Source organism: Podarcis bocagei (genome assembly GCF_964188305.1).
Source record: "Podarcis bocagei genome assembly, chromosome: 12".
Lineage (NCBI taxonomy): Eukaryota > Metazoa > Chordata > Lepidosauria > Squamata > Lacertidae > Podarcis > Podarcis bocagei.
The window spans coordinates 30,349,607-30,377,264 of NC_138137.1; the positions used below are offsets into that span (position 1 = coordinate 30,349,607).

At 43.9% G+C, this 27,658-nt stretch overlaps 1 protein-coding gene and 1 long non-coding RNA gene across 9 annotated transcripts; one reads left to right on the top strand and one right to left on the bottom strand.

Annotated features, from left to right (window-relative positions):
* Positions 1 to 1,069: 1,069 nt before the first annotated feature.
* LOC308570131 (uncharacterized protein C7orf78) lies at positions 1,070 to 24,449 on the bottom strand. Of its 8 annotated transcripts, none has more exons than XM_081164875.1 (8): positions 24,354 to 24,449; positions 22,858 to 22,939; positions 15,467 to 15,530; positions 13,384 to 13,845; positions 8,637 to 8,721; positions 6,073 to 6,221; positions 2,957 to 3,037; positions 1,070 to 1,505 (listed from the first exon to the last, which is right to left on the bottom strand). In XM_081164875.1, exons 4-8 carry the CDS (start codon positions 13,822 to 13,824, stop codon positions 1,233 to 1,235), a joined length of 1,029 nt encoding a protein of 342 aa, XP_081021001.1. In that variant the 5' UTR covers positions 13,825 to 13,845; positions 15,467 to 15,530; positions 22,858 to 22,939; positions 24,354 to 24,449; the 3' UTR covers positions 1,070 to 1,232. The 8 variants fall into 8 exon arrangements, with proteins under 8 accessions (XP_081021001.1, XP_081021003.1, XP_081021000.1 ...); XM_081164877.1 differs by having other exon boundaries at positions 22,868 to 22,939; positions 24,343 to 24,444; XM_081164874.1 differs by having other exon boundaries at positions 24,343 to 24,444.
* A 111-nt stretch (positions 24,450 to 24,560) lies between these two features.
* Positions 24,561 to 27,170, top strand: LOC308570305. Its single transcript, XR_014001104.1, has 3 exons — positions 24,561 to 24,742; positions 25,923 to 25,971; positions 26,339 to 27,170. It is a non-coding gene; the product is annotated as an uncharacterized lncRNA (long non-coding RNA).
* Positions 27,171 to 27,658: the final 488 nt, after the last annotated feature.

Consider the following 27,658-nt stretch of genomic DNA (forward strand, 5'->3'; position numbering starts at 1 on the left):
TGGCGCACGTGATGTGCTTTTCCAGGGAAACCACCTTTATACTCATTCATGGAGCTGTGAGAATTTTTTTCAGCAGCCTGGCAAATGCTGTGTCTACAGTGTGCTTCCATACGCATGGGACAGATAACACTCATTTGTGGCAGGATCGTTTCCCCTTTGTTTTTAGATGCATGCATCCTATTGCCTTTATGTGACATGAACTTCTTTTACACACCTGCATGCATGGGCTGAGTGCATATGCACCTGCATTTCTGTGTGGTGTGTTGGAGTGACAGCTGTGGCCACGCCCACTTCAGCCACACCCACCTTTGCTTTGGCCACACCTTCTATGTGGGCATGTGCCCACTCTCAGAAGTTGGCTGTAAAGAAGAGCTCTCCCGCTGAAAAAGGTTGCCAACCCCCATATGAAGTAGGGCATATCAAATCCATCTGATCCAAACCCATCTTTATATGCTGTATCAAAACAACATGTTCAAATCTCTGAATGTGCTACACAAATTCATGCCTCAAAGGCATACCTAGTTGGGATGAAGGATGCCCATTCTGCTCCAGAAGCCATTAACTATCATTGCAATCAGAAGCCTGTGTAAAATTATTCTGTGAGGGCACATCAACTTTCACCTGTTTCTAGCCTGTTCCTCTGATTTCACATATTGTGTGCTTCCGTTTGCTCGTTCTGCTGTGCTCAAAGCCTGTTTCTCTACCCCACACTGGTACAGGTGTTGTGAAGCACCTCATGTCAGACATGCTTCGTAGAATCATAGAGTTGGAAGGGACCACAAGGGTCATCTAACTTAACCCCCGCAATGCAGGAATCTGAGCTATCCCAGAGCTTTCACACCATCACGGTGCAGATTCTGCAGCAGGCCAGTTTGTCTTCTCCAAAGGAAGTTCTACTTCATTCTCACAGTATTAACATATATATATATATATTACTAATTTCCCCCTATTTGAATACGGATTGGTGGTTTTGATTTTATCATTTTTAGCAAAACACTCCTGAGTGCCATTAGATGTGGGAGTGTATTATATAGAGAAAACCACCCCTTGCTGCACTTGTATGTATGTTTGTTTGTTTATTATTATAATTTTTTACAATTATTAGATTCACTGTGCTAAAGAGAGGATGAGATTTATCCTCCTGCAATACAGAACCCTACTGGCACTAGAATAGCAGCAATGAGCATAATACAGTCCAGGTATTTACTGAGTGTTCTATGGTCTCCCCCTCATTATTTGCACCTCAGTTCCTCGACACTCTGAGCAACGCCACTTGGCAGCAAGAAGCCCAAAGGTTCTGCTTTTATATGCATTGACAGTTGCAACCCCAGTGTTGCCATAGGTGGTGGCTGAGAGAGCCGTCCTTTTTGCAGGCTTTTTTCCTGCTGCCTGCCGGCCTGTTGCTGCATCTCAATATCGCTCTCAGTGGAAACAGCTGTGCTTGGCATTTTCTGCCTCAGCCTAGATGCAGCTTTTCTTCTGTCCTGGGCCTGCTTCTGGGCTGCCTGGAAAGCAGGGAGGAAAAGTCACAAAGGGTCAACATCCGTATCTAGAAAGCCTGCCTAATTTCGTTCTCTCTCGCACACACAACGCTATAATTCACGGGCATTCGATGGAGCCAAAATTTGGGCAGATTGAGGACATATAAAATGGTACACTGCTTCACACAGAGTGCAGTTCAGCTGTGGAACTCATTGCCACAAGAGGCAGTGGTAGCCACCAACTTGGAAGGATTTAAAAGAGGAACGGACACATTCATGGAGGAAATGGCTACCAACCAGCCACAATGCTTGTTCCTCTTCCTCCACAGCTGGAGGCAGTAATGCTTCTGAATGGAAACCACAGGAAGAGGAAGTTCTCATGTGCTCAGTTCTGGCTTGCCAGATTCCTATAAGGCCACTGTGAGAACAGGAAGCTGGACTAGATGGGCCTCTGGCACGATGCAGAGGACTCTCCATATGTCCTTATTTACGTGACCCATGAAGGCTGCAGGGGGATGCGGGTGGCGCTGTGGGTTAAACCACAGAGACTAGGACTTGCCGATCAGAAGGTCGGCGGTTCGAATCCCCGCGATGGGGTGAGCTCCCGTTGTTCAGTCCCAGCTCCTGCCAACCTAGCAGTTCAAAAGCATGTCAAAGTGCAAGTAGGTAAATAGGTACCACTCCGGCGGGAAGGTAAACGGTGTTTCTGTGCGCTGCTCTGGTTCTCCAAAAGCAGCTTAGTCATGCTGGCCACATGACCCGGAAGGTAAACGGCGTTTCTGTGCGCTGCTCTGGTTCACCAGAAGTGGCTTAGTCATGCTGGCCACATGACCCGGAAGGTAAACAGTGTTTCTGTGCGCTGCTCTGGTTCACCAGAAGTGGCTTAGTCATGCTGGCCACATGACCCGGAAGGTAAACGGCGTTTCCGTGCGCTGCTCTGGTTCACCAGAAGTGGCTTAGTCATGCTGGCCACATGACCCGGAAGCCCTCGGCCAATAAAGCAGGATGAGCGCCACAACCCCAGAGTCGGTCACGACTGGACCTAATGGTCAGGGGTCCCTTCACCTTCACCTTTATGAAGGCTGCAAGTGTGTTCCTGGAGCACGTTGCTCACTTCTCAGTGAAGGCTGGTCCATTAGGACAAGTTGGGTGAGTCCATTAGGGTCATCCACCTGTCTTCTTACTTAGAACCAATCAGGAGGTGGCACTGCCTGTCATTGGCTCTGACTCTACCTACTGCTGATCTACCGGCCTTCCGCCTGAACAGTCCCAAGGACAACTAGCCACCACAACAACTTCTATCCCAACTTTCCTTCAGTTCTTCCCCTGATGTGGGGAACCTGTGGCTCTCTGTGTCTTGAATGGAACTGGTGGGAGTTGTCTAAATATTCTCTGTACTTTATACCATAAGAGTTCCTTAGAGGGGAATAAACTGGTTTAAAACTGGGTTGCTAGATTTCCTGAAGGCAACTTACCTCTTTCAACCACAGCTGGCTTAGCGTTTCTTCTACACGTTCCAGAAAGGCACTGTGTGCAGCTCGTTGGCTTCTGTGCCTCTGAAGACAAAATCATTAAAACAATATAAGAAAACTACTGACGGGCATGGTTTTAACCAAAAGGGGATTCACAGATATCAAACATCTTAAAACGAAAGGGCCTTGCTCTGCAGCTAGGCTTTATAACATAAGCATAGCCTGAAGGGAAGATACATAACATTTACTGGCAAAAAGGCTTTAGCTGCAACAATTGAATACCCATCCAAACTGAATATCATACAGACACCCATTTACTAGTGAGGATATGTACTCAGCCTGTTCCAAGTGTTTTTAATGCTAGTGCTTCACAGTTACCAAATATGATGAGAGCCTGTCAAAAAACTTTCCCCAGCAGGCCTATCTCCTCACATATCTGTGGTTGCCTGTGAGGAGCACTGGCCTCAGCAGATATAAGCCTAACAACAACAACAACAACAACAACAACAACAACAACAACAACAACAACAACAACAACAGTTGTTTTATTATTTATACCCTGCCCATCTTGATGGGATTCCCCAGCCACTCTGGGTGGCTTGCAGCATATCTAAAAACATAATAAAAACATCAATCATTAAAAATCTCCCGATACAAGGCTGCCTTCTGATGTCTTCTACAAGTTGCTAAATTCTTTATCTCCTTGACATCTGAGGGGAGGGTGTTCCACAGGGAGGACGGAACTACTGAGAAGACCCTCTGCCTGGTTCCCTGTAACTTCACTTCTAGCTGTGAGGGAAGACCCTTAGACGAGGACCTCAGTGTCCGGGCTGAGTGATGGGGGTGTAGACGCTCCTTCAGGTATTCAGTACATGCCTGACATGAAAATGCAAAGGGGTTTGGGGAGAGTAGGTGCGAGCAAACTAGTTTTACACCATCCCTGTCATCCTCCATTTGCCTGGAAATAAGCCCCACTGAATTCACAGGGTTTACATCAGAGCAGACATGGTTCGTACTGGGGTGTTAGCAATCCATTTATGTAACGGTGGTGGCATGTTTGTGTTTTGGCGCTATTTTTCCTGCAGTTTCTTGGCAAAGCCGAAGTTCCTGAAAGCCTCCATGATGTGTGCTTCGTTTCAAGCGATTGAAGTCCCTTCAACAACAACAGGAAGCACCTCATCCAATCATCCATACAGAGGACTGGCAAGATTTGTACTGTGATATGATTTCGCACAATGCCAAAAAATATGCCATGTGTTTTTTAAATTTAAAAAATCAAGCTGAACACAGAAGAACAAAAAGAGAGAGGAAGAAATAAAATAACAGAAAGCATAGGCTGGGGGCAGCAGTAAACATCTGAACTTACAGGAGGGACAGGATAATGTACAGGGCACCTAACCAGCAGCGAATCATGGTGGGTCGGAGGGGCCCACTCTGAATCACACTAGGCCAGGTGTAGGCAAACTCGGCCCTCCAGATGTTTTGAGACTACAACTCCCATGATCCCTAGCTAACAGGACCGGTGGTCAGGGATGATGGGAACTGTAGTCCCAAAACATCTGGAGGGCCGAGTTTGCCTATGCCTGCACTAGGCAGATGCAGAGCCTAGGAGACTCCAGAAGGCAGCCCTTGCTATTTCCTCCCTAGGGGAGGGAGAACAGCAGCACCTCCTATTAGCCAAGAGACCACTATAGAGTTGGCATGGGGGGTGCTACCAAGGAGGCAGCAGACCCAGCTTCCAAGGAGCGCACCGCAGTGGGCAATGCATGCCTTGGAGGCCAGATCTGTTGCCCCTGTGAATTCTGCCACCCAAGGCAGTCACCTCCCCTTTCCTCATAGGTGGGCTGGCCCTGCTTTGCAAGAAAAATATCTGCCCATTATTTTCTATGTAGCTCTAAAAAGTTGCTAAACCAGATTCTGCATCAGAAAGTTGGGTTCTGTGCTGCCCAGCAAATGCTGGCACATGAATACATGCATCTGTGATTATACCTACTTTGTGTAGCATCTAAACAAAGCAGGAACAAATTCAAGCATTCACCATAAATGACATAATCTTGGTATGTTATTCCCTAAAGTGACTAAAAATTCTTAACTGATATCTTCATAGCTACGATCCAAAACTTTGCATGTGCATACGGGCATCCTCACCCAATGTCAGGGAGGTCCCGCATTCTATATGGGGCATCAATGGGGAACCTGTGGTCATCTAGAGGTTTTTGGATTCCATCAGCCCTGGCCAGCATGGCCAAAGTTCAGGAATTATGGGAATTGTAGTCTGGAAACATCTGAAGGGTCAAAGGTTCCTTATCCCCAATACAGCATATCTATATCAGGGAATCAGATGGAAGCCTTACTGGTTACAATGGAATTTTCTTCCACATGTATTAGCGCTTATAATTTAAGAGCATTTGCAGCTCAAGTGATATCAACAGTAGGCAAGATTCTACATATGCTATTACACTATTTGCCAACATGCATTTGAATCTCCAAGACTAGCTCAGGAAAATTACGCCTCCCACATTCTGAAATGGCTCTGGCTTGTTTCCGTTTAAAACAACACAAGAGTCATTCATGCCTCATTAGGAAAAGTCTATAATTTGTCAGAAAGCCCAAGTCGCTTCTGATCCCTGGAAAACTGGGTGAATCTGTTCCTTTCAGCCTGCAATGTAGCCAATGTACCCAAGGTTCTACAGTATATATTTTGCTTTTTCTAAAAAGATATATATTTTTTTACAAAGTATCTCCATATCTGATGGCGTAAAGCAACACAGTGTCGTTCATGGCATTTTGCAAGAGAAACAGTTACAGTTTTCAAACAAAACTATAAATAGCAGCAGGCCTACAAATATCTTCCACCTGTGAGAACCTGTATATGAGACAGACATTTAAAAAAACAACCCACAGCCTGTCTTCTAATTATATCACCTTAGGTTAGAATCTGGCTAGCTATCAGCTTTGCAGAAACTCCCAAGTACTCCAGCAAATCAATGCCCTTATTTTATTTTACTTTAAAAAAAAAAAAAAAACCATTCAGAACACCCACAGATTTCTATTCCAAATATGAGCTCAGTGGAAGAAGATGTGAAGAAGGGAAGGGAATTATGGAGTGTTGTACTAACTGTGAAGGAAACAGGTTTAGTAGGCCAAGGCTCCTTTGGCAGAAGTAACTTCGAATCCCACTTGAGTTCTTGAGGCTTGTAGCAGGTGGTGAATCTTTCCTTGGATTGGGGTCCCCCCTTTTCTTCTGTGAGAGGATGGAGTCCGTGGACTGAAAAGGGACAGCAAACAAAAGGCAGTTTGGGCTCAGAATCCGTATTGTGCATTGCTGCTGAAGGGAAAGGATTTGAAAGTGCATGCAGCACAATCCTGTGGTGTTTACTTGGGAGTAAGTCCCACAAGAGCCAGTGGGACTAATAGAATTGCAGCCAAAGCAACTAATGAGTTTTAGGGAGCCACACCGGTCTGGCTGCCCTGGGCACCAGTAACCACAAGGGGTGCCACAACAACTATGCAGAAGGGAGCATGAGAGGTGGGGTTTGTGTGTGCCAGTTTTTAGCATTGCACAGGGTGACACAAAAATTTGAGAGCCCAATGTCTGCCACTGTAACTATTACTAGATTTTGGGAAGATTTATTAAAGGGTGTGATGTTGGATTACTGGTGTGAAAGTGCCTGGAGATTACCTTTAGTATAAAAGCGTACATATAAATTTAAAGTAACTAGGGGGCAGCCAGGGGCCGTCTCTGTATTCTAGTCAGCGCCTGGTAAAACAGTTTCATTTAGGCAAGCCTACCAAGATAGGCAGAACATCAGTATAGGTTTTATTCTGGGGTGGGTTGTTGTTTTTTGCTTATTGGTGGGTCCCCCCCCCCAAAAAAATAATAATATTTTGAATAGTTGTTCTTAACTTTTTTTTTTACTGATAATTCCATTGTTTTACTCATTTTGCAAACCACATTAAAATTATTTGCTTTTATACTCAAGTGCCATGCATATCTTAATAAATAAAGGATCAGCGGCCAGAGTTGCACCAGGCCCATCATACACCTGTGCCTCTTGCTGTATCCCATTTACCTAACAGGTGGACACATATTCGCATGAAGTTTTGTAAATGCAACAGCAGGTGTTCGGCCTTCTGCCGAGTTTGCTGCTCCATAGATCACAACCAGTTAGCGTAGATGTTCAGTTCTGAACGCGTCTATCAGTGCCACTTACACATTCTCCAGAGCACCTAGTACACTGCTAAATGGCAGCAGCATGGTCAAATATGGCAAGGAAAATTCAACTGGGGTATACGAACAAAAGAGGAAGATTTGGACTGCCCTAGTCAAGCTTCACAATCACCTGCTTGTAATGATATGTTGACTTTTGAGTGTTATAAACAGTCAAATGAGAATCTTAGCATTAATGTTTTGTGTTATAAATATGCCAGAAACTAACCTTTAATACTATTGTTCCCTAAAGGAAATAATGGCTGTTGTGAGGGCCAACTACTTAATATGTCTGCTTAATGAAGATTAATACTATCAGAGTTTAACAATAACAACAACAACAACAATAATTTGTTGTTGTTGTTGTTGTTGTTACCTCACCCATCTGGCTGGGTTTCCCCAGCCACTCTGGGCAGCTCCCAAGAGAATATTAAAAACACAATAAAACATCTAACATTAAAAACTTCCCTAAACAGAGCTGCCTTCAGATGTCTTCTAAACGTCAGATAGTTGTTTATTTCTTTGACATCTGATGGGAGAGCGTTCCACAGGGTGGGCACCACTACCGAGAAGGCCCTCTGCCTGGTTCCCTGTAACTTTGCTTCTCACAGTGAGGGATCTGCCAGAAAGCCCTTGGCGCTGGACCTCAGTGAATGATGGGGGTGGAGATGCTCCTTCACGTATACAGGACCGAGGCCGTTTAGGGCTTTAAGGTCAGCACCAACACTTTGAATTGTGCTCGGAAACATACTGGGAGCCAATTGCAACCCTCTTTAATTTCCAGGATAGGTCAGCAGGAGGTTGTACTACATGATCCTCAGGGTCCCTTCCAATTCCATGAGTCTACGATTCTATTATTTATTACAGGGATGAGGAGCCCTTTTCAGCTTATGGGGGCCACATTGTCTTGTGGGCAACCTTCTGAGGGCTGCAGGCCTGTGGTAGGCAGGGCCAGCAGCAAAAGTTGGTAGAGCAGCAGACATTAATGTTACCTTTCTAGAATCATAGAATTTTAGAGTTGGAAGGGACTCTGAGGATCATCTGGTCCAAACTCCTGCAGTGCCAGAATAGGCAGCTGTCTCATGTGGGGCTCGAACCTGCAACCTTGGCATTATCAGCACCGCACTCTAACCAACTGAGCTATCAAGTGCAATTATACCGTAGGCCACTAAACAGTATATAGCATATCGACTCATACACCCCTATCTATCCTCCACCCAAGTAAGTAAGAAGCATTATCAGATTTCAAGGACATATTTCAGCCAAGGAAGGAGGGTCCAAAGCAGGAACAGGAGGAGGAAGCGCAGCCTGGAGAGAGTCTTGAGAGCCACATCCCACACCACACCCTATGTCCAGCACAACACAACACAATCTCCCCAATCCAAAATATTACTGAGAGAACATGATGTTCAATGTTCCTCTGATGCACGAAACGGGTGTCATACCGACTTCTGAAGATCAGCGTGGACTTACCTTTGCTTAAACACTGAGATTTCAACTTTAGATTCAGAGGGTCTCTGGCATAGCTGGTCACAAAATTTGGTCTATCTGGCTCATACTGCACGGGGGAAAAACATGGAGAGGGAACATCTGGATTTGCTGGCAAACAACTTGGGAGCAATGCTTTGGTGCTTGTCATTCTTACTGCCCATTCACAGCAACTTCCTTGTAGATATAGCAAACAGGGTTATTTTATTTTATTTTGCCATGCTTCAATTTTTTTAGGTTTGTCGAGGTTTATTTACCTCCTGCTGTGGCACCGTACTTTTAAAGCAAAAGCTATACAGATAGATATACACCACACATTTAAAACACAGGACTTCCCCCAAAGAATCCTGGGAACTGTAGTTTACCTTTCACATTATGACAATTCCCAGCATACTCACAAGCTACAGCTGCCAGGATTCTTTGGGTGGGAAGGCATGTGTTTTAAATATGCAGTGTGTACATAGCTTTAATAAGTGAGCTGTTCTACATTTCTTTCATACTGCTTTTTAAATGGATTTATATCCCGTATTTTGTTTTATTTATTTATGTTACTAGGGTGTGGTTTTTTGGTGTTGGTTTTTTTTTTGTATTGTTGTGTTTCAGTCTCAAGGCAACACTGGGGTCCTTTTACAGCACTACAGTGGTACCTTGGTTTAAGAACAGCTTAGTTTTTGAACAACTTGGATTAAGAACGCTGCAAACCCAGAAGCAGATATTTTAGTTTGTGAACTTTGCCTTGGAAGCAGAACATGTTCTGTTTCCTGTTGGGTGTGTTCCATTTGTAAACTGAGTCTCCTGCTCTATGGGAAAGCATGCCTTGGTTTAAGAACGCTTTGGTTTAAGAACAGACTTCCGGAACGGATTAAGTTCATAAACCAAGGTACCACTGTAGTCTTCAACTAGTGGGTGGCAGCCTGATTTAAGGTGGGTGGCAACAGGAGCACTGCAAATATGTGGTAAAAGACTAAGAAATAGGTCTCCAAATGCATGTTTGGGGTAAAAGTGGGTCATGGGTCTGAGAAGGTTGAGATTCTCTAAAATAAATAAACAAACAAGAAGTGATCCTGGAACCGGACAGAGCTCATTTCTTGCCACATACTCAGTTGTTAAACTGCTCAGCTAACATCAATAAAACTGATTTGTAAACTTCTGAGGCTCTCAAAAGTCAACAGAAGACACACAGCTGTCGTTAATAATATACAGTCACTTCCTGGTTTAAGGCAGGAATAAGTTATCCAGTAAGTTTAGTAAGGAAATGCTAATCTTAGCTTTTCAAAGCACCTCATCTCCGTATACACATTCTTAACCGGTTCTGCTAGTAAACACCTGCCCTTTGTTAATATCATAAGGTTCACATGTGACCACATAAGCAGGGTCGTCTTTTAATGAAAAAAAAACTTTTAAGTAAGGTCTGAGGACCCATTTCTGCTTGGGGCCACATTTTCTTTTAAGCAACCTGCTGCATGCTAGTGGTACATGAGATGAGATGGACTGTTGGTCCATCTAGCTCAAAACTGCCCTACACCTCTGCATCCTCCAGGCAAAACACTCAAGAAGGGTGCAGATCCAGTGAGGGGTTTGGCCTGGGAAGGGGCAAAACCTAGGAAGAGTCCTGAGGACCAGGTGGAAAGGCCTCCTGTCCTAGCTGCAACCTTAAATGTTCGGTGCGATAAAAGTAATGATATCGGGGGGGGGGGGTTTAATACCACAGGGAGGGTTAACCTGTTAATTTGTGTTGTGGTTGAATGGAGAAAAACAATGAAATGCATTAGAAATGGCTGTATTGGACATGAGATAAAGCTAAAGGGACCCCTGACCATTAGGTCCAGTTGTGGCCGACTCTAGGGTTGCGGTGCTCATCTCACTTTATTGGCCGAGGGAGCCGGCATACAGCTTCCGGGTCATGTGGCCAGCATGACTAAGCCGCTTCTGGTGAACCAGAGCAGCTCACGGAAATGCCATTTACCTTCCTGCCGGAGTGGTACCTATTTATCTACTTGCACTTTGACGTGCTTTCAAACTGCTAGGTTGGCAGGAGCAGGGACCGAGAAACGGGAGCTCACCCCGTCGTGGGGATTCGAACCACCAACCTTCTGATCAGCAAGTCCTAGGCTCTGTGGTTTAACCCATAGAGCCACCCGTGTCCCCAGAAATGGCTGTATTGGACATTAATGTGCCTCTATAAAAAATCCAGTCACCAACAGAGTACCATGATTGAAGATGAAGATCTTAATGTTTAAAAAGTTTCTGAAGAGCCCTGAGGCTTCAAAGACATTTTTCAAAGGCTAATATAACCACATAACCCAACTACACTATAAGGAAAAGATAAATGTGATCCACATCACTGAATTCATTTGACCAAAGCATTTGTTGCAATAGTGCCATCTTGTGGAGACACTAAATTCTATTGCTTGTGTTGTTTCTTGGTGTGTGTGTGTACTTTATAGACCAGACATAGGCAAACTCCGGCCCTCCAGATGTTTTGAGACTATAATTCCCATCATCCCTGACCACTGGTCCTGTTAGCTAGGGATGATGGGAATTGTAGTTCCAAAACATCTGGAGGGCCGGAGTTTGCTTATGCCTGTTATAGACACACAAAACAGAAATGATATAGCTTCTGTGTTATATAGTTAGGGATAGGGATCGCAAAGCACTGGAAGACACAGGATTTGCCCACTCTGGAAGAATGGCAGACGCAACTGATAGACTACATGGAACTGGCCGAAATGACTGGCAGAATTCGAGACCTAAGAGAAGAGACGGTGGAAGAGGACTGGAAGAAATTTAAAGACTATTTACAAAAACATCATAAGCTGTATGAATGCTAAGAGAATGCATGATAGAAAACAACACGGCATCAGTAACTTAGTTGTAAAATGTATGATTAAGTGATGTTTAAGAAAATGATGGAATCTGAGGTAATATTATACTTAAGTTAACCAGTTTAGTATATGATAAAAAATATTGAAATTGGGGATATGATATTCGAGAACTACAAAATAAGATTTGAAATAAGGTAATAATTTGCTGCTTGTAACTATATAACTGAGAACGCAGGAAAGGGTGATGTGAGGAAGTCCAAAGGTTATGAGAATATGATTAATGGATAAATTGATCTTGATGTATTTTTTTTCCCTATTCATTCTTTGTTTACTTTTTAAATCTCTTCTGTTTCCTTTTGTTTTGTTCTATGGTGACGGTATTGTATATGTTTGTTGGTTTGTTTTGTGTTTAAAAAATGCAATAAATATATATATATATTTTTAAAGGGATAGGCGAAACTGTCAATTTAGGGTTCTCTCGTTTTCTCATTTTTCTAATATTTATTTTGGTTCTTCACATTAGTTTATTTTTTTTAAGTCCTCATGAAAATTCATCAGCATTGTAGCATACAATTTTGCCCAATACTGACATTTTTGCAAAGCAGTATTCCTGTTGTATGTTATTGTCTTTCATGGTTTTATATGCATGCATTCCTCTAGTACATGCATTTTTTTACATATTCCTTGGCCGGAGAGGCACACTGCAAAATTTGGAGAAATGCAAATTTCAAAGGATGGCTGTGTTTTGATTCATGTATTATTTCGGGAAGTGTGAATTAGGTAGGTTCACCTTTCAAGGAGAATGGAATCAAGGCCCCCCCCAATCCCTGTGTGTAAAGGCAGAAGGATAACTAAGCTTTAATGGTAGATTTCTAGGTGAGTTGAGTTAGATTGCAAGGGTTTCTGATGTCTGGCTCCTTAAGAAAAGCATCAAATGAAAATATGTGCCTCTCTCACTGCTGAAATGAAGAAAACTTGTGGGGGGCAGGCCAGGATTGAATTTCTGTGAGAAACCCACCCTGGTGATAAAAGCAAATTACTGGGCCAAGCATGTTCTCAGAAGTACCCTTTAGCCTTTTTCAGTTCTATATGTACATCTGTCTGACTGAGCCACTGTGTAAACACTTGGCTCCAACTTGTAGATCTTAGAACTCCAGTGGTACCTCGGAAGTCAAACGTTTGGAAACCAAGGCGCGGCTTCTGATTGGCTGCAGGAAGCTCCTGCAGCCAATCGGAAGCTGTGGAAGCTGCATTGGATGTTTGGGTTCCAAAGAACCTTCGCCAACCAGAACACTCACTTCTGGGTTTGCGGCGTTCGGGAGCCAAAACGTTCAACTCGCAAGGTGTTTGCGAACCAAGGTACGACCGTATAGTTAAAACAAATAAAGAAATAAACCACCCCAAACAGTCCGTCTTGGCTGGTTGTTGTTGTTTGCAGGTTATTCTGCAACATGCCATTGACACAACAATAATGCATTTGTGGTAGATTTATGCTGTGGACCACCCACAGGTCATTTTGCTTTATTAGTTGCTCTGTGAAGCTTCCCTGGTGTTAGTTGCTATTGCTGTCTGGAGGGACAGTCTTGCACTGCAGCACAATGAAAGCAGGAAAACAGTCAAACAAACCCAGAACATTTGTAGTATGAAAAGTTAAATGTTTTAAGCAAGAAGTCATGGGACATGCATTGACTGGAAACAAAGCAGTATGTCCACCCCAAAACTGTGTAAACGGTATTGAAAGTGAGATTGTGCATAAATGTCCCAATCCATCTGGGGCAGAACAAAGTAGATTCCAGAAGCCTTGTAGTCTACCCACACCTGGCGCAGCAGCGCATTGCCTCAATCCCCCTCCACACAAAGGCCACCCTTTTCCAGCTGCCTCTATCTAAATTCATCCTTCCCTTTACCTGTCTATAGTCGAATGGTTTTGGATCTTGGTATTTGCTGCTCTTGAACTTTCCCATCTTCACGAACATTAGCTGGGCTTCGTAGGGACCCATGTGGGGAAACCTTGTAATGATCTTGGGCTCCTGTTCGCGTTCCACCATGGAGAAAAATAAATTGGACCTTATCCTCTGCAACTCTTCCTGCACCGTGCTTGGGGGTGATTTTTTTTTCAGCTCTTTCGACTTTCCTCGCGGCTTCCTGAGAAGGCCTCGGGTGATATAAAGCCTGTAGCTGAAATCGGGAGGTTGTTTTAGGCAGCTATCCTTTTCCAGAGGGGCTGTGAGTGGCTGAGACTCATTGACTCGATCTCGTTGTAAGGCTAACTCCAGGTTCGTAGCAAATATCTTCTTCAAATCGAAAGTACACTTCGATTGGTTCCCAGCATGGATATTGGGGAACATTCTGCATTCACCGCTCTATGCCTAAACAAGGTAAAGAGGAAGAGGAATAAGAAGAAAGACTTTGATTATTACTGATTTATCATACAATTTTATTTTTAATACAATTCTGCAGAAAACAGCTGTTTAAAAACAACAGCAACAACCCATGAAAATAAGGCCTCTGCATCGCTTCCTTTGGGCTGACAGAAGAAGTGACCCTCGAAAAAAACTGGCTGGGTCTGGATTGAGACACATCAAAAAAGTGTTTCAGTTAAAAACATTGTAAACTTCATCAAGGGAAATCGTGTTTGCGAAAGATGGGACTCCACAGCGCCATCTGGTGTCACAGTGTTATAATGCATATAAAGCGCTTTTTCATTCCGAATGTAGCTGATTATAGTGGTACCTCGGGTTAAGTACTTAATTCGTTCCGGAGGTCCTTTCTTAACCTGAAACTGTTCTTAACCTGAAGCACCACTTTAGCTAATGGGGCCTCCTGCTGTTGCCGCGCTGCCGGAGCATGATTTCTGTTCTCATCCTGAAGCAAAGTTCTTAACCCGAGGTACTATTTCTGGGTTAGTGGAGTCTGTAACCTGAAGCGCATGTAACCTGAAGCGTATGTAACCCAAGGTATCACTGTACTAAGTTGTGCTCAGGCAATGAGCAAATTGAAATTGGGGTTGTGGCAACACATGGTACCCAGCAAAACATCACCACATACATTTTCCCCCCACCCAACAAGAATGCAAAACAAAACAAAAAAAGTTCCTTCCCTGAAGGAAGAATGCAATCAATAGCTAGATTGTATTCCCATATGCAGATATATTCGCAGCCAGATATTTATGCCTTTATAGAAGTATATCTGTACTGCCAAGATATCAAGGTGGTGTACATGGTTAGAACACAAAACACTGTTTAAAAGTCAATATTTAAGGTGACCGGCTAAGCAAAAATAAAAACTAGACAAAGCCACTTCCTGCTTGCCCAGGAGGTGGGGTTGCGGGCTTCACGCCCACCCCACATGAGCGGGGGCTGGTTGCAGCCCCCGCGAGAGCAGGGGAATCCCAGCCGGGCCTGCCCCCCCCCCAGCCAGCCAACCAGCTGGCTGGGGGGGCGAGGCCTGTCCTATTTAGGGCTGGTGCTGAGGGGGCTCGCCCTCTTTTCGCCGGCTAGCCCTCACGGCCTAGGCCTGTCAGCTAAAGAAGTCTGCAAGGGACACCTGAAAGTCCATAGCAAGGATGCTTACTGAATCTCTCTTGGAAGGTGTTCCAAAGAATGGAATCAGCAACACTCAATGTCCAGCCTGTAGTTCATCCAGGCGGGCCTCTGCTACAGGGAGGAGTGGGAGGCGGGTACAATTAACTGCACTCCTCCAGATGATCACAGTGTTTGAGCTTTATATTAAGCTATCCTGGACCTACGTTGTTCTGGGATTTGTATATCAGCCCAGGAATTCTGAACCTGACATGGAGTAGGCTGTAAAGTACAAACTTGCCTTTTTTAGAAATTGTGGTGAGAATTTTTGAAATCTCCTCTGGCCATATACACAGTTCTCCCTGATACCATCACAATTCTGTTAAGTGTTGCCCTAGTTATTAATAACAGTAAAACTGCAGCCCTTATAAAAGAGGCAGAGCTGAAGAAGCAAGGAGATTCTACTCACCCTCTCTAAAGCCAAGTCCTTTCCCAAGTGTTTCATGCCGGATCACATTTTTCCCTTTGCAGCCCTGGTTAGAGCAAAGCAAGCACACACACAGAGAGAGGAGAGTCTCATAACAGCAATGTTTGTTCTGGGATATGTTTGTGCTCTTCTTTCTTTCTTTCTTTTTTGTTATACATAGAGGTTTGAAAGCATAAATGTATTCAGCCCATCTGGGTTGCTAAGAAACAGGACAATTCTTGCCTCAGGACGTCATTCCAAATTCAAAAAAGAGGGGGAAAACAACCCTGAAAAGAGTACCTCTCTTGGCTGTATAAAATGAGCTTGAAACCTAGCAACAAGCTACACCAGTTCAAGGCTATTTTTTCAAATGCTAGGAAACAGAAAAGTTCACTGAGGGAAATGAAACCGAGGGAAAGCGAACAAGATGAAACAGGCCATTGAGAGAGAACCGGCATAAAGACAGTCTTTTTATTCCTGTTCTTATAGGACAAGCTCTCTCCCATATAGCAGACTCTCCGAGTGTCACTATTTTCCAGGGACAATCTCGGATTTACAGAAGCCATCCCAGTTTCTGAACTTTTCCTTAGGACATCCCTATTTACATTGGATAAATGTTGGAGGTTATGCAGTTATCCGTTAACATCTGAAGGCAGTCCCATATAGGGAAGTTATTTAATGTTTAATGTTTATATAATATATATGTTGGAAGCGGCCCAGAGTGACTGGGACAATCCAGTCAGATAAGCAGGGTACAAATACTAAAATTATTATTATGGAATAGGACGTCCCCATTTCATCAGAAAATTTTGGAGGGTATGGTATACCTTTTGCCAGGTTAGTTCCTTTGTACTTGAGTTAGTACTCCACAATTTATGGCCAATGGATCTAGTTTTAAAATATGGAAAACTAGTCCTGTCTCCAGGAACAGCAGATAGAAAAGGGCCAGTACTGTTGGGAGTTGCAACACTTGCAGTAAGTTATCTGAACCAGCGGAAGGCAATAAACAGAAAGGCAACCTTCTCTTCCCTTGCTGATGATTTGTTTTCTCTCAGGCTTTACTTCCTTTCTCCACTTCTCTCAGTCAGTTAGTGTTCTGTCTTTTGTTATGACTCCATGATAGCCACATACAAGCTTGTACTTACAATGGCTTTGCTTGACATTAGTAATAAACCATAAGTTTCTTTATTCTTTCAGTCTGCAGTCTCAAAACAAACAAACACACACACACACACATATATACACACACAGTGGTACCTCTGTTTACAAACTTAATTTGTTCCGGAGGTCCGTTCTTAACCCGAAACTGTTCTTAACCTGAGGCACGCTTTCACTAATGGGGCCTCCTGCTGCCGCGTGACTTCCACTCACATCCCAGGGCAAAGTTTGCTACCCGGAACACCTTCTTCCGGGTTAGCAGAGCTCATTACCCGAAGCGTTCATAAGGAGGATGGTACGTAACCCGAGGTTCAACTGTGTGTGTGTGTGTATATATATGTATGTGTGTGCGTGCATGTGTGTGTGTGTGTGTGTGTGTGTGTGTGTGTGTACCAAATGAATACATAGTCTGAATCTAGGAGTTCTAGCAGCGGCGTAGCGTGGGTTGTCAGCACCCGAGGCAAGGCAAGTAATTTGCGCCCCCTAACCCCTAACCTGCCGCCGCTGCCAGCTTCTTCTTGCTGCTGCCTGGTCTGGTCTGGTGTGGTTCTCTCCCGTGCTCAGCGCTGCGCTGGGCGGCCGCTGCACTGTCCCTCCCCCAGATAGTCCCTCGCTCTCTCTCCGCACCGCACGCCTGGCACCCACCCCCTCCACAGTGGGCGGCGACCCAGAGGCTCGGATCGGATTCGCACAGCCAGCACTGCAGTGAGAGAGAGTGAGTGAGCCAGGTAGGGGCAGAGAGCTGTGAGTGCGAGCGCGCGCCCCCCCCAGATGTTGCGCCCGGTGCGGCCGGGCCCCCCTGCACCCCCCACGCTACGCCACTGAGTTCTAGTACCATGCTGTGGTAGCACTTAGATGTTTTGATTATCGTTGTGCATAGCCCTTGGCTGCTTTTGGAAGAAGTGTTGTATCCAGTGCTTTTATTCTAAAAAATAAAATAAAAATGTTTAGGGGTACTCTTCCTACTCATGTTTAGGGGTAATCTTCCTACTCATATTGAAATACTGCCCCTCAGTGAGGCCAAACTTAGATTCACAAAATGTTTAGGGGTATGCATCTTGTACCCCCAGAAAAAAGCACTGGTTGTACACCATCACCATCATCAGTGACATGCAAAACTCCAAGGAGCACCAGCGGCAAAGGAAATATAGGGCAACCAATTTGCTGCAAGCAAAGAAACGCTAAAGACAAAAAACATTTCTAGGAGCAAGATGGACACATCCACTAACACATCACATAACAAACCTGCAAGTCAAAAGGATGATATACAAATAATAGTGAGCCTTTATGACAATCAGCCTGTACTCAGAGTTCCATTTTCTGCTCTTGCTGTGTTTCTTCTTCTTCAATGAAATGCACAGAATATTAAAATGTATAAAAGTTGTCATTTTAAATAGTTGATGTTACAGTGATTTAAGCTGAGAATAATTACTGGCATCAAACGAGCATTAGCCTGAGATTTTCTATCCAAATTTATTGATCGCAGGCATGAATCTGAATGCGTGAGCATGATATTAACTCCTAATCATAAGGATTGATTCCTGTGTATTAAAGGTGAAGGGAATTCATATATTCGGCATCATCAGAAGTGTAAAACTGGGTGGTTCTTTTCTCCACTAGATGGCAGGGTATTACTTGCTATAGTAATAATAATAATGAAAAAAATTATAAAAGCAACCACAAATAGTTCTGCAAAATAAATTGATATTTTTCTAACCCAAGGCATTATTTATTTACATCTAAATGAAAGCAGAAATATTGTGAAATGAATAACAGCAAGAGGCAATGGCATCCAGTTTGGAGAAAGACGAAAGAAAGACAGAACAAAGTATTCCTTCTCCCTCACAGAGTTCCCTGTGAAGAAGAATTGATTGTTAAACCTCTCTGGGTGGGAATGTTAGCTCTGAGGAGAGAATAGGGATCTGCTAGCAACTCTCAGCACCTCAAACAAACAACAGCTCCCAGGATTCTTTGCGGGAAGCCATGACTGGGTGGCCATCTGTCATGGATGCTTTAGCTGAGATTCCTGCATTGCGGGGGTTGGACTAGATGACCCTATGATTGTTTAAAGTGGTACCGTAGTGCTTTATATTTATGGTGTGAATGCAGCCAAGGTAGGAGTGCAGCAATCCCTTCAGTGTCGCGCACGGCCAGAAGTCAAAGATGGGTGCAGCCAGATGCAAGCATGGGCAGGGCAATGGATGCAACTTCCTTGCCATTCAAAAGTCAGAGGTTTCTACGAACACAAACACGCAGATCCATCCTTCATCCTCAAAAACTAGAAGCAGATCAAATTTGAGGACACATTCCAGCCAGCCAAAAGTGTTCATAGAGGACTTGGAGCAAAGTTGGTCAGAGGTTTGGCCCGGTGACGGGGGTGGGGGCAGATCTCTAGTGAGCACTACAAGGTGCCGGAGGCCAGAGTGGGGGCACATTAAGTCCCTGGTCCTTAGATTTCCCTCCCCCCATTGATGAAGTACTTGTGAAACTGAGAAGCATAGCGCTAAGGTGAATCTGAAGGAGTATACGTGAAGGAGCGTCTCCACCCCCATCGTTCAGCCCGGACACTGAGGTCCAGAGACACCTTCTGGTGGTTCCCTCACTGTGAGAAGTGAGGTTACAGGGAACCAGGCAGAGGGCTTTCTAGGTAGTGGCGCCCGCCCTGTTGAAGGCCCTCCCATCAGATGTCAGGGAAATAAACAACTATCTGACTTTTAGAAGACATCTGAAGGCAGCCCTGTTTAGGGAAGTTTTTAATGTTTGATGTTTTATCGTGTTTAATATTCTGTTGGGAGCTGCCCAGAGTGGTGGGAAACCCAGCCAGATGGGTGGGGTATAAATTATTATTATTATTATTATTATTATTATTATTATTATTATTATTATTATTATTATTATTATTATTATTCAGAGTGATTACACAAGCACTAAGGTTGCAGGTTCGATCCCCATATGAGACAGCTGACAACTGACAGGGGGTTGGACTGCTAGATGATCCTCAGGGTCCCTCCCAATTCTACAATTGTATATTCTAGGATTACGTGATTCCACCACAAAACATGCTCTGCGTTCCAGAAAACGTAGAGCTAGAAGATGGATTTTGTGAGGCTCTACGCGGACATCATCACCCAAGGTGCAGACACACTCTCCTATAAAGAGGGAGATTGATAGTTTTGAGCAGGCATAGGCAAACTCGGCCCTCCAGATGTTTTGGGACTACAACTCCCATCATCCCTAGCTAACAGGACCAGTGGTCAGGGATGATGGGAGTTGTAGTCTCAAAACATCTGGAGGGCCGAGTTTGCCTATGCCTGGTTTTGAGTTCTCGTAGACATTCCTGTGCAGTGTATTTGTAACTACAGGATACCATCTCTGTTGCTACAATTTCAAAGGTCTGGATGTTTCCATGAGGGCTAGTAGTGCTGCTGTATTCTCTGCACCAAACCATCTGGAGGATGGAAAGCCCTCCTGATCATGCCATGTAACCAGCGTGAGCAGCCATCTTAGATGTGCTTATGGGCTTCTGCATTGGTTTATTGGCATGAGTCTTCCAAAACAACAGCTGCAGGGGCAACGAAAAAAGACACCCGAGATTCACACTTGTAGCAAAAGGTCCAGAAAGGTCCATGGGGGAGTTATTGTTACTTGTACAGTGTGAGAAGTTGAACAATAGTATACACGCCAAATAAAACTATGACAACTGGAGGGGGGGGGAATAGTACATAACTGGTTGGATACAGACTAAAGTCACTGCCAGATAACCTTACTGAATGTTCATTCTTGTTTGTTTGCCTGAAGTTGCTGTTCAGCAACGTTGGCTGTTATTTATGGATCATTTGTGCTGATCTGCTTGTGGAGAGGGTAGACAACATTGAATCAGGTGTTCCCTTGCACTTTCAAGCGCATTTCCCCATCCAGTATGGGCATAGCTGTCAACTTTCCCTTTTCTTGTGAGGAATCCTATTCGGAATAAGGGAATTTCCCTTAAGAAAAGGGAACTGTTGACAGCTATGAGTATGGGAGGGGGAAGCGGGTTTGTTGTGTAAGAGCTTTAAATCTACCTTAATTGCGCAACCTGGATTTGTCAATAGGTAATTAAATCCTAACTTAGTTGAACCTGCATTGGTCATTACTTACGTCCCATTGATTTCATTGGAGAACAAGTGCAATCCGAACCATGTCTACTTGGAAGTAAGTCCTCCTGGGTTCGGTGGCACTTCAGTGGGCTTAGGTCAGACTGCAGCTTTTGTCGGGATCCAACCCAACATAACATGGTGCTTGTCTTAAACGTTCAGTATGGAGAAGGATTGAGTTGTACAAATCCTTTCCCTCACCCCACCCCAAAAAAGCCCTCAAAGTTCTGACAGAATTTTTAAAAACACACAGAAGCAGTGGTACCACTGCTCCACAGTCGCCATCCCATAACAGCATGGGGAAAAATCTAATTGTTGTTAATATGGTATAAAATTATGTGCCATTAAGTTACCATTAAATCAATTACATTCTCTTTCCTAATCTCTGAATATAATGGATTTGGATGTTCACAGGCTGTAGGTTAATTGGAACCTGTTGTGTATAAAGGATAAGCCACGGCTTTCCGGATATATTTACTGCATTATCATTCTATGTGTGTAAATAATTCAATCTGTTTCCTGTAGGCCCCCATCATCCTAGCACTTACTTTTCCTGATATTTTCTCCGACAGGTTTATATTACCTTTTTTTTTACTCAATTTCACTGGGCTGAAAATGCTTGACTACACAGACTTCCTCTCATTTCAAACAGCCGTATATTAAATGGGGTTAACTGATGACTGCTCATCATCTCCTGAGGATACAGGATTAGGCGATTTTGTTACAGATAATTAAAGAGGATGTTTGCGCCATCTTCAGCTAAAAATACCTACAGTCTGGATTCTCAGGTTGCAACCAAGTTTGGGTCAACCCTTCCATGTTAGCTTAATCTATAGATTATACATTATTATATTCACTGGCAAAAACCATACATCATACTTAATACATTCTTCAATACATAATTTGTTTTTCCATAACTAATTAAATAGTGGGGAGCCTGATTCTCACTAGAGGTGCAAGTACTTAATTTCAGACCCTGGACGTAATGACCTTAGGAGTCTATAAACCATGTTGCAGCCTGAGGCCATCAAAGTGATGCAAAACAAGATAAAAACAAAATGCAGGTAATGACCGATTGACATGCGTTTGATATGTGCGCAACTGCGCACATCGTGGTGACCTGGAAGTGGCTAGAAAAGGGGGGGACTGGGGGGGGGGAGTAGGGTAGACCAGGCTTATACACCTTCCCCGTCACATACAATGACCTAGAATGCAACCCCCACACAAATCAGGGGTTGCCTGTACAGAAAACACAATTTCTAAAAACAATCAAACCCATTTCAACAAACTCTAAAAACAACAAACCAATTCATACAAATGTTCAGTTAGTATTTCCTAATATTTCACACTGCGGGACAGCCTTCTTAAGCAAAATCAACTTCTGCAGTAGGTGCCTATTTCAGAGGACTGGAACTGCCAACACTAAAAGCAGGATCTCTAGTGGGAAATTTAGAGACACCCCTTGTTATAGCCTAAACAATCCCTTCATACCTCAGATTCAAGGCCACAGCTAAGAGACATTTAGTTTCAGAGTTCAAAAGTGTTATTTTAAGGCTGCATAGTCCTAATCTATATACTGTTAAAGAAACTGCAAATCAAACAACACACAATGTTCCGTTTTCAGAGACTCCAAGATTAATCTATCGGTCCTTTAAATGGAAATAATACCAGCTTAAAGAACTATGTATTAGTGATTTACTTATTATAAAGTTTGGGGTTTTTTATCGCATGTTGCAATTTAAGTGGCGCCCAAGGCTCCTACGAATGAAGGTTTAATATCAACAATTAACATTGAGCTAGAAAGTGACATTGAAAGCTGAAGCCAAACAGCAATATCCACCATAAAAGTAAGCAATAAAATGAGTGAAATAGCAAACGCAGGAGTCAATTGTACATCACTGATTAAAAGCTTGAGAGAATAAAATTGCCTTCAATCTGTGCTCAAAAGGTCGCGTGCTAGGTGGCAGCCAAGATCCCTGGAGAACCTATTCCACAACTGAGGAGTCACCACCAAAAAGGCCTTGCCTTCGTGGGGTCACACCCATCACATCTGAAGATATTGACACGGGATGCACATGCTGTTAATAACATAGAACGACCTACCTCTTCCCACCTGTACTGTAGATCCTGTGCCACATGGTGATTCCCTATAGCAACGGAGGGTCCAAATTCCTTGTTTGTCAACCTGAAAACAGCAATATGTCCTAATCAGTTTACGGCAGAGATGGAGAAACTGTGGTCCTCCAGATACTGTTGGACTATACTTTCCAGCATCCCTGACCATCATCCCTGCTGTCTGGGGTTGATGGGAGACGGGGTCAGCAATGTCTGGAGGCCCACAGGTTCGTTCCCTTCTTCTGTTTTTCTACTTTGGCAATGGGTAGCTCCAATCTTGCCAGCCTCACTGATTTCAGAGGTATAGAATTAGGTACAAGATGGAGTCCTACGTAGGATTAAGCCCGGTCACTATATGCCATATCATCATCATCATCATCATCATTATTAAAACCCTAAAAAGTCCACACCAGGTCATGAACAATAAAACTGTAGGAATATTGTCTGTGTCTTTAGCTTGCCTTTTAACAAAACCTGTGGGAGACCTTAAAAGGGATCACTGTACCAGGTATTTAAACCTAATGATTGTCTGCAAAATCTCTCTTTATGCCACTGGAAGGGGAAAGCAGGCCAAGTAGAACATTTTGTTAATCGGGTATGTTAAAGTTTATATACTCTTGCAATTCAAGGGACACTGTACTGCCCTTTGTGGCCATTGCTGAGATTTATACATTTATTTACAGTAACTTCAAATGTCCTACAGGCTGCGTTATCAATCAGAGTTGTGGACAAACTATTTCTTTATTGGCAGTGCCTCACTATTGGGCGAAAGTTAATTTGGAATATTAGTCACTCATGTTGGAATTCAGAAAATATCAAGGAAGCTTGGAAATGAAGGAGATCATTAAAGTGAGGAGATTTCACCCCTCTCATACCCAAGAATCTCCTGATGATCTCCTGATGGTCTCTGCTGGCTCTCCAGAGAGGAGGAGGCGTGTCCTGCCTATCTACTTATTCTGCCCAGCAACATATCATTGTGTGTGTGTGAGTGAGAGACAGTCAGTCAGTGTATCGGAGAAAGTGAGAGTGTTAGAGATTCTAGAGACAAGATTGCTGCTAAGTGCAGCTGCAGACTCTCAGTGTAGCATTGATTTATGCTTAGAATATTCAGCTCTGTATATAGTTTTGTATCATAGTTACAGAATAAAAGGAAGATATTCTACAGAGCTGCTCTCCGAGTGGTTTATACTCTGCAAGACTCTGCAAAACTCTGCTGCGCAACGACTGTATTATTGAGACAGTAAACCCGGTGCTCTCAGCTCTAAGCTGTGAGTCCACAGCACTTTGACCTGTTCCTGCGAGAAGGAGGTCTCTGGCGGTGCTTCCCAGCTCGCCTAGCCCAGTCGGGGTTGAGGTGCATGAGTCCAGTTGGTGCACTGGCTCTAGGGCGATGTTGACATAAAGTTCCTACCTAGCTGCACTCTTTCCCTGATCCCCCTTTCCCTCTGACTCGGTTGCTTTTAGAACACATACATTAATTCTACCTTTGTCTGCGTACAGAAACAAAAGACACCCTAACAACTCCCACTGGATGAGACGCAGAGCCATGCAGGCGAAGGGCTCAGATCACGACGCTGCTCGATGATGTAGGGCTCCTTCCATCCGGAAGCATGCCTGTGATCTCACAAAAGCCGGTTCATGACAAGCAACCCAAAGGAAGATCCATGCGTGACCTCACAAAGGACAGCTCGGAGAACAAAAATTCCAGGCACTAGGCAACTCCAAAGCATTTTGCTGCACCTTTCCCCCTTCCGGATACAGAAGCCAATCAGATTGGCAATTGAATCTCCACTCAACACGGACAACTGGACATCCTTCTCTACTGTATTCTCTAATCCTGAACCATCCCTTTTACATTACTGATCACCAAGAGGTGCTTAATACGCTTGACTGAAGTACACTATAAAGATTCACCCTTAAGAAGCAGCTCCGAAGTGACCTCTCCGGGGTGCAAGCCTGGGCAGTCTGTATGGAAGTACTGGGCTGCCCAGGTGACAAGACCCCCTTTTTGGCCTTGCCGATGTGATCCAAAGGAAAGCAGAGCAATATGTTTGGCACCAGCTTGGCTGCAGGAGTTGCAGGAAGGAGGTGTACAAGACACCATCCAACAGTCTTAGGGACTCCACTCCAAATTTGTGTAGGGTCTACTCCCTACTCTTTTCTTCTCCCAAAGATATCCTGCAAGGCAGAAGAGGTTCAGGATCAGAATTTCCCTTCTCTTAGATGAGCTCCCTTTCCAGCTTGACAAGCCCCATCTGCTTCTCACTTCCCCCCATAGGAGCCAGTTCCTTGGGGCTTCACCCCCCCTTAAATATTTGAGGGGTCTGGGAGCTCCCAAAGTTGATGGGTATTGCCATTCAAATGGTGTGCATGCACCATGTGTTGTGATCAATTATGTGGGGCGGGGCTTACCTGGGTCCCCCCAATATTTTATTCAACTTGGCAGGCACCCTTGCTTCCCTCTACAGCACACGCAGAAACTGCCTTCTTGATCATTGGACCTATTCTTGGTCTCGTTTGCTCGATCCACCAGAGCCTGTCGTCACATGCAGGGGAAGCAGCCCAGTCAGGACTTAAGAAAAACATTCTGCACATCCCCAGAGTCTGTCTCTCTTTTCTGCTTTAAGTGCAGAGCCCTGGCATTTGAAATCAGCCTCTGGAGCTGAGTCCAGTTAAACCCTGGCTCAGATTAACTCCACAGACACATATAAGAAAAAGCATATATAGGGTTTTGGAACATACAGTATTCCCAAATATTGGTTTCCACTCTCTTCATTGTTTATTTGGCTTGAGACCAGGTTGGAATTTCACAAAAACAGAGCCAGAGAACTGTGGGCGGAAGGGAAATAGCTTGCTAGCACTCTTGTGCAAGAGCTTAAACGAGAGTCCAGCCCTGCAGTTGCTACACAGATACGGTTAGGTACTCTGGGAATGTGGTCTGTCTGAAACCTTGGAGAGTCGCTGCCAGACAATGCAGACAATCTGGATCTGACTTGGCAGCTTCCAATGTACGTTGTTGAGTTTAACTTTTCTCATGCAACATTCTAGCACAGATGCACTTTGAACTCCAGCGCCCATCATCCCCAGCCAGCAAGGCCAAGGGTAAGAGAGGATGGAAATTGTAGCTCTGCAACATTTGGAGGGCCACAGGTGCCCCATCCCCAATCTAATAAACCAGCCCTTTTACACATGGATGGGGACTTGGGGACAATCGAGAGACTGACCTTCTGTTTAGGAGCTCCAAGGAAGAACAGCCTTTGAAGACCAGTGCAATTTCTGTGGAAGCATATCAGACAATTCATTGTTTCTTCCATCCACGGAGACACTTGCCTCACTAAGCTCCTGCTATTTATGCTTTTAATGTCCTTGTGGGAGTCTTTCTTCTTTTCTTTTCTTTTTGTTTTTTTGTCCAAGCTGTAAACCAGCAGATGATTGAATACACAGGAAATTTGCCATATCTTTTTCACAGATGCTGTCAGATGGGTGAAACAAGGAAATGGAAGGAAGCACAGATCGAAGGATTATCACTCTGTGATTCTACAAGCGTTTGGTACGATTCAATGGCCACTTATATTGATGTAGATCCATTAGCAGAGTCAGTGAATTGCTCCCTTGTGCGAGATTTGCCGGCTCTGTGGATGCTGTGCAGAGACGATTCAACAATCAGCTGTGAGGCTGGTGGTGCATAAGTTGTATGTGACCACTTTGCTAGTGATGGAAAAGACAACACTCCGATTCCATAGCTTATCTCAGCAAAGAAAGGGGTACTTTTTATTACTGACAATTTATCGTTTCCCAATGTTTGGATTTGAACAGAGGTATTTCCTTTGGATCTCAGAATTCAGAATGCAATGGTGTCCTCTTAATAAACACAAAGGGACAATTGACAAATCTTAAAAGCTTAACATTTCCATGAACAGGAAACAGAATCAAAGTTCAGCTTTTATGAACTACTACCTGGTGCTGACACATATTATTATTATTTTGTTAATAGCCTTCAACACTGAGAAACAGGAAATTGAGAACAGAATGACCGTTTTAAAAGATCAGGAATTTCCCCACCTTGGTTGATTGATTGATTGATTGATTGATTGACTGATTGATGCTTTTAAAAGAAAATCTATGTGCTATTTTACCACACCATACATTCATTAGTTTCCTTAATATGCAGATGCTACCTCACTAAGGGGCTAGCAAATGTTCTAGTCATACAAAGACACTTAAAAATTGACCTAAAAGTGCTTCCAGGCTTCTTTTTAAAAACAAAAAAACATGAATTTTCTACTAATAACTGGGCTCCTTCTCTCTCTCTCTCTCTCTCTCCCCCCCCCCATCTCTCTTTCTCTGAGTTAGTGTTTCCCTTCTTCTTCTTTGGCGATCACTCATAGCCAGTAAGATTGCCTTCCATAAACATGGTTTTAACAGTGAGCCCGCAAGTGACTGTGGAGGCCAATTCTGGACCCACACATCCTTCCACAGTGGGGACATAGGTTTCCAGGCGGAAGTTGATCGTGGTGAGGGTTTGCCAAGCATGCGTTCCTCTTAGTGCGTTTCTCCTTTTTGTCCTGAGCTCGAGTGTCTTCAAAGCCCATGACACCTTTGGTAAAGGATGTTCTTCTTTTTTAAAAAAAACATAATTTTTATTAACAGGCCAATCCAATCACATTATTTCCAAATCATATTACTTCCAAATTATACAGCCAGATTTTTAAATTTTGTTGGGGGTACCCTTACATCAAGCTCCGAACGAGAATCAAAACATCACTTCTGTTACTGATTTTATCAAACG

Bases quoted from the DNA above. Each gene is read 5' to 3' on its own strand.
- LOC308570131 (XM_081164875.1), bottom strand. From the start codon at position 13,824: ATGTTCCCCAATATCCATGCTGGGAACCAATCGAAGTGTACTTTCGAT. The intron at 8,722-13,383 runs GTAAAGGGAAGG...TCCCCCGTGCAG, and splicing joins AACCATTCGACTATAGACAG to TATGAGCCAGATAGACCAAA. The intron at 1,506-2,956 runs GTAAGTTGCCTT...CCTGCTTTCCAG, and splicing joins GCCAGCTGTGGTTGAAAGAG to GCAGCCCAGAAGCAGGCCCA.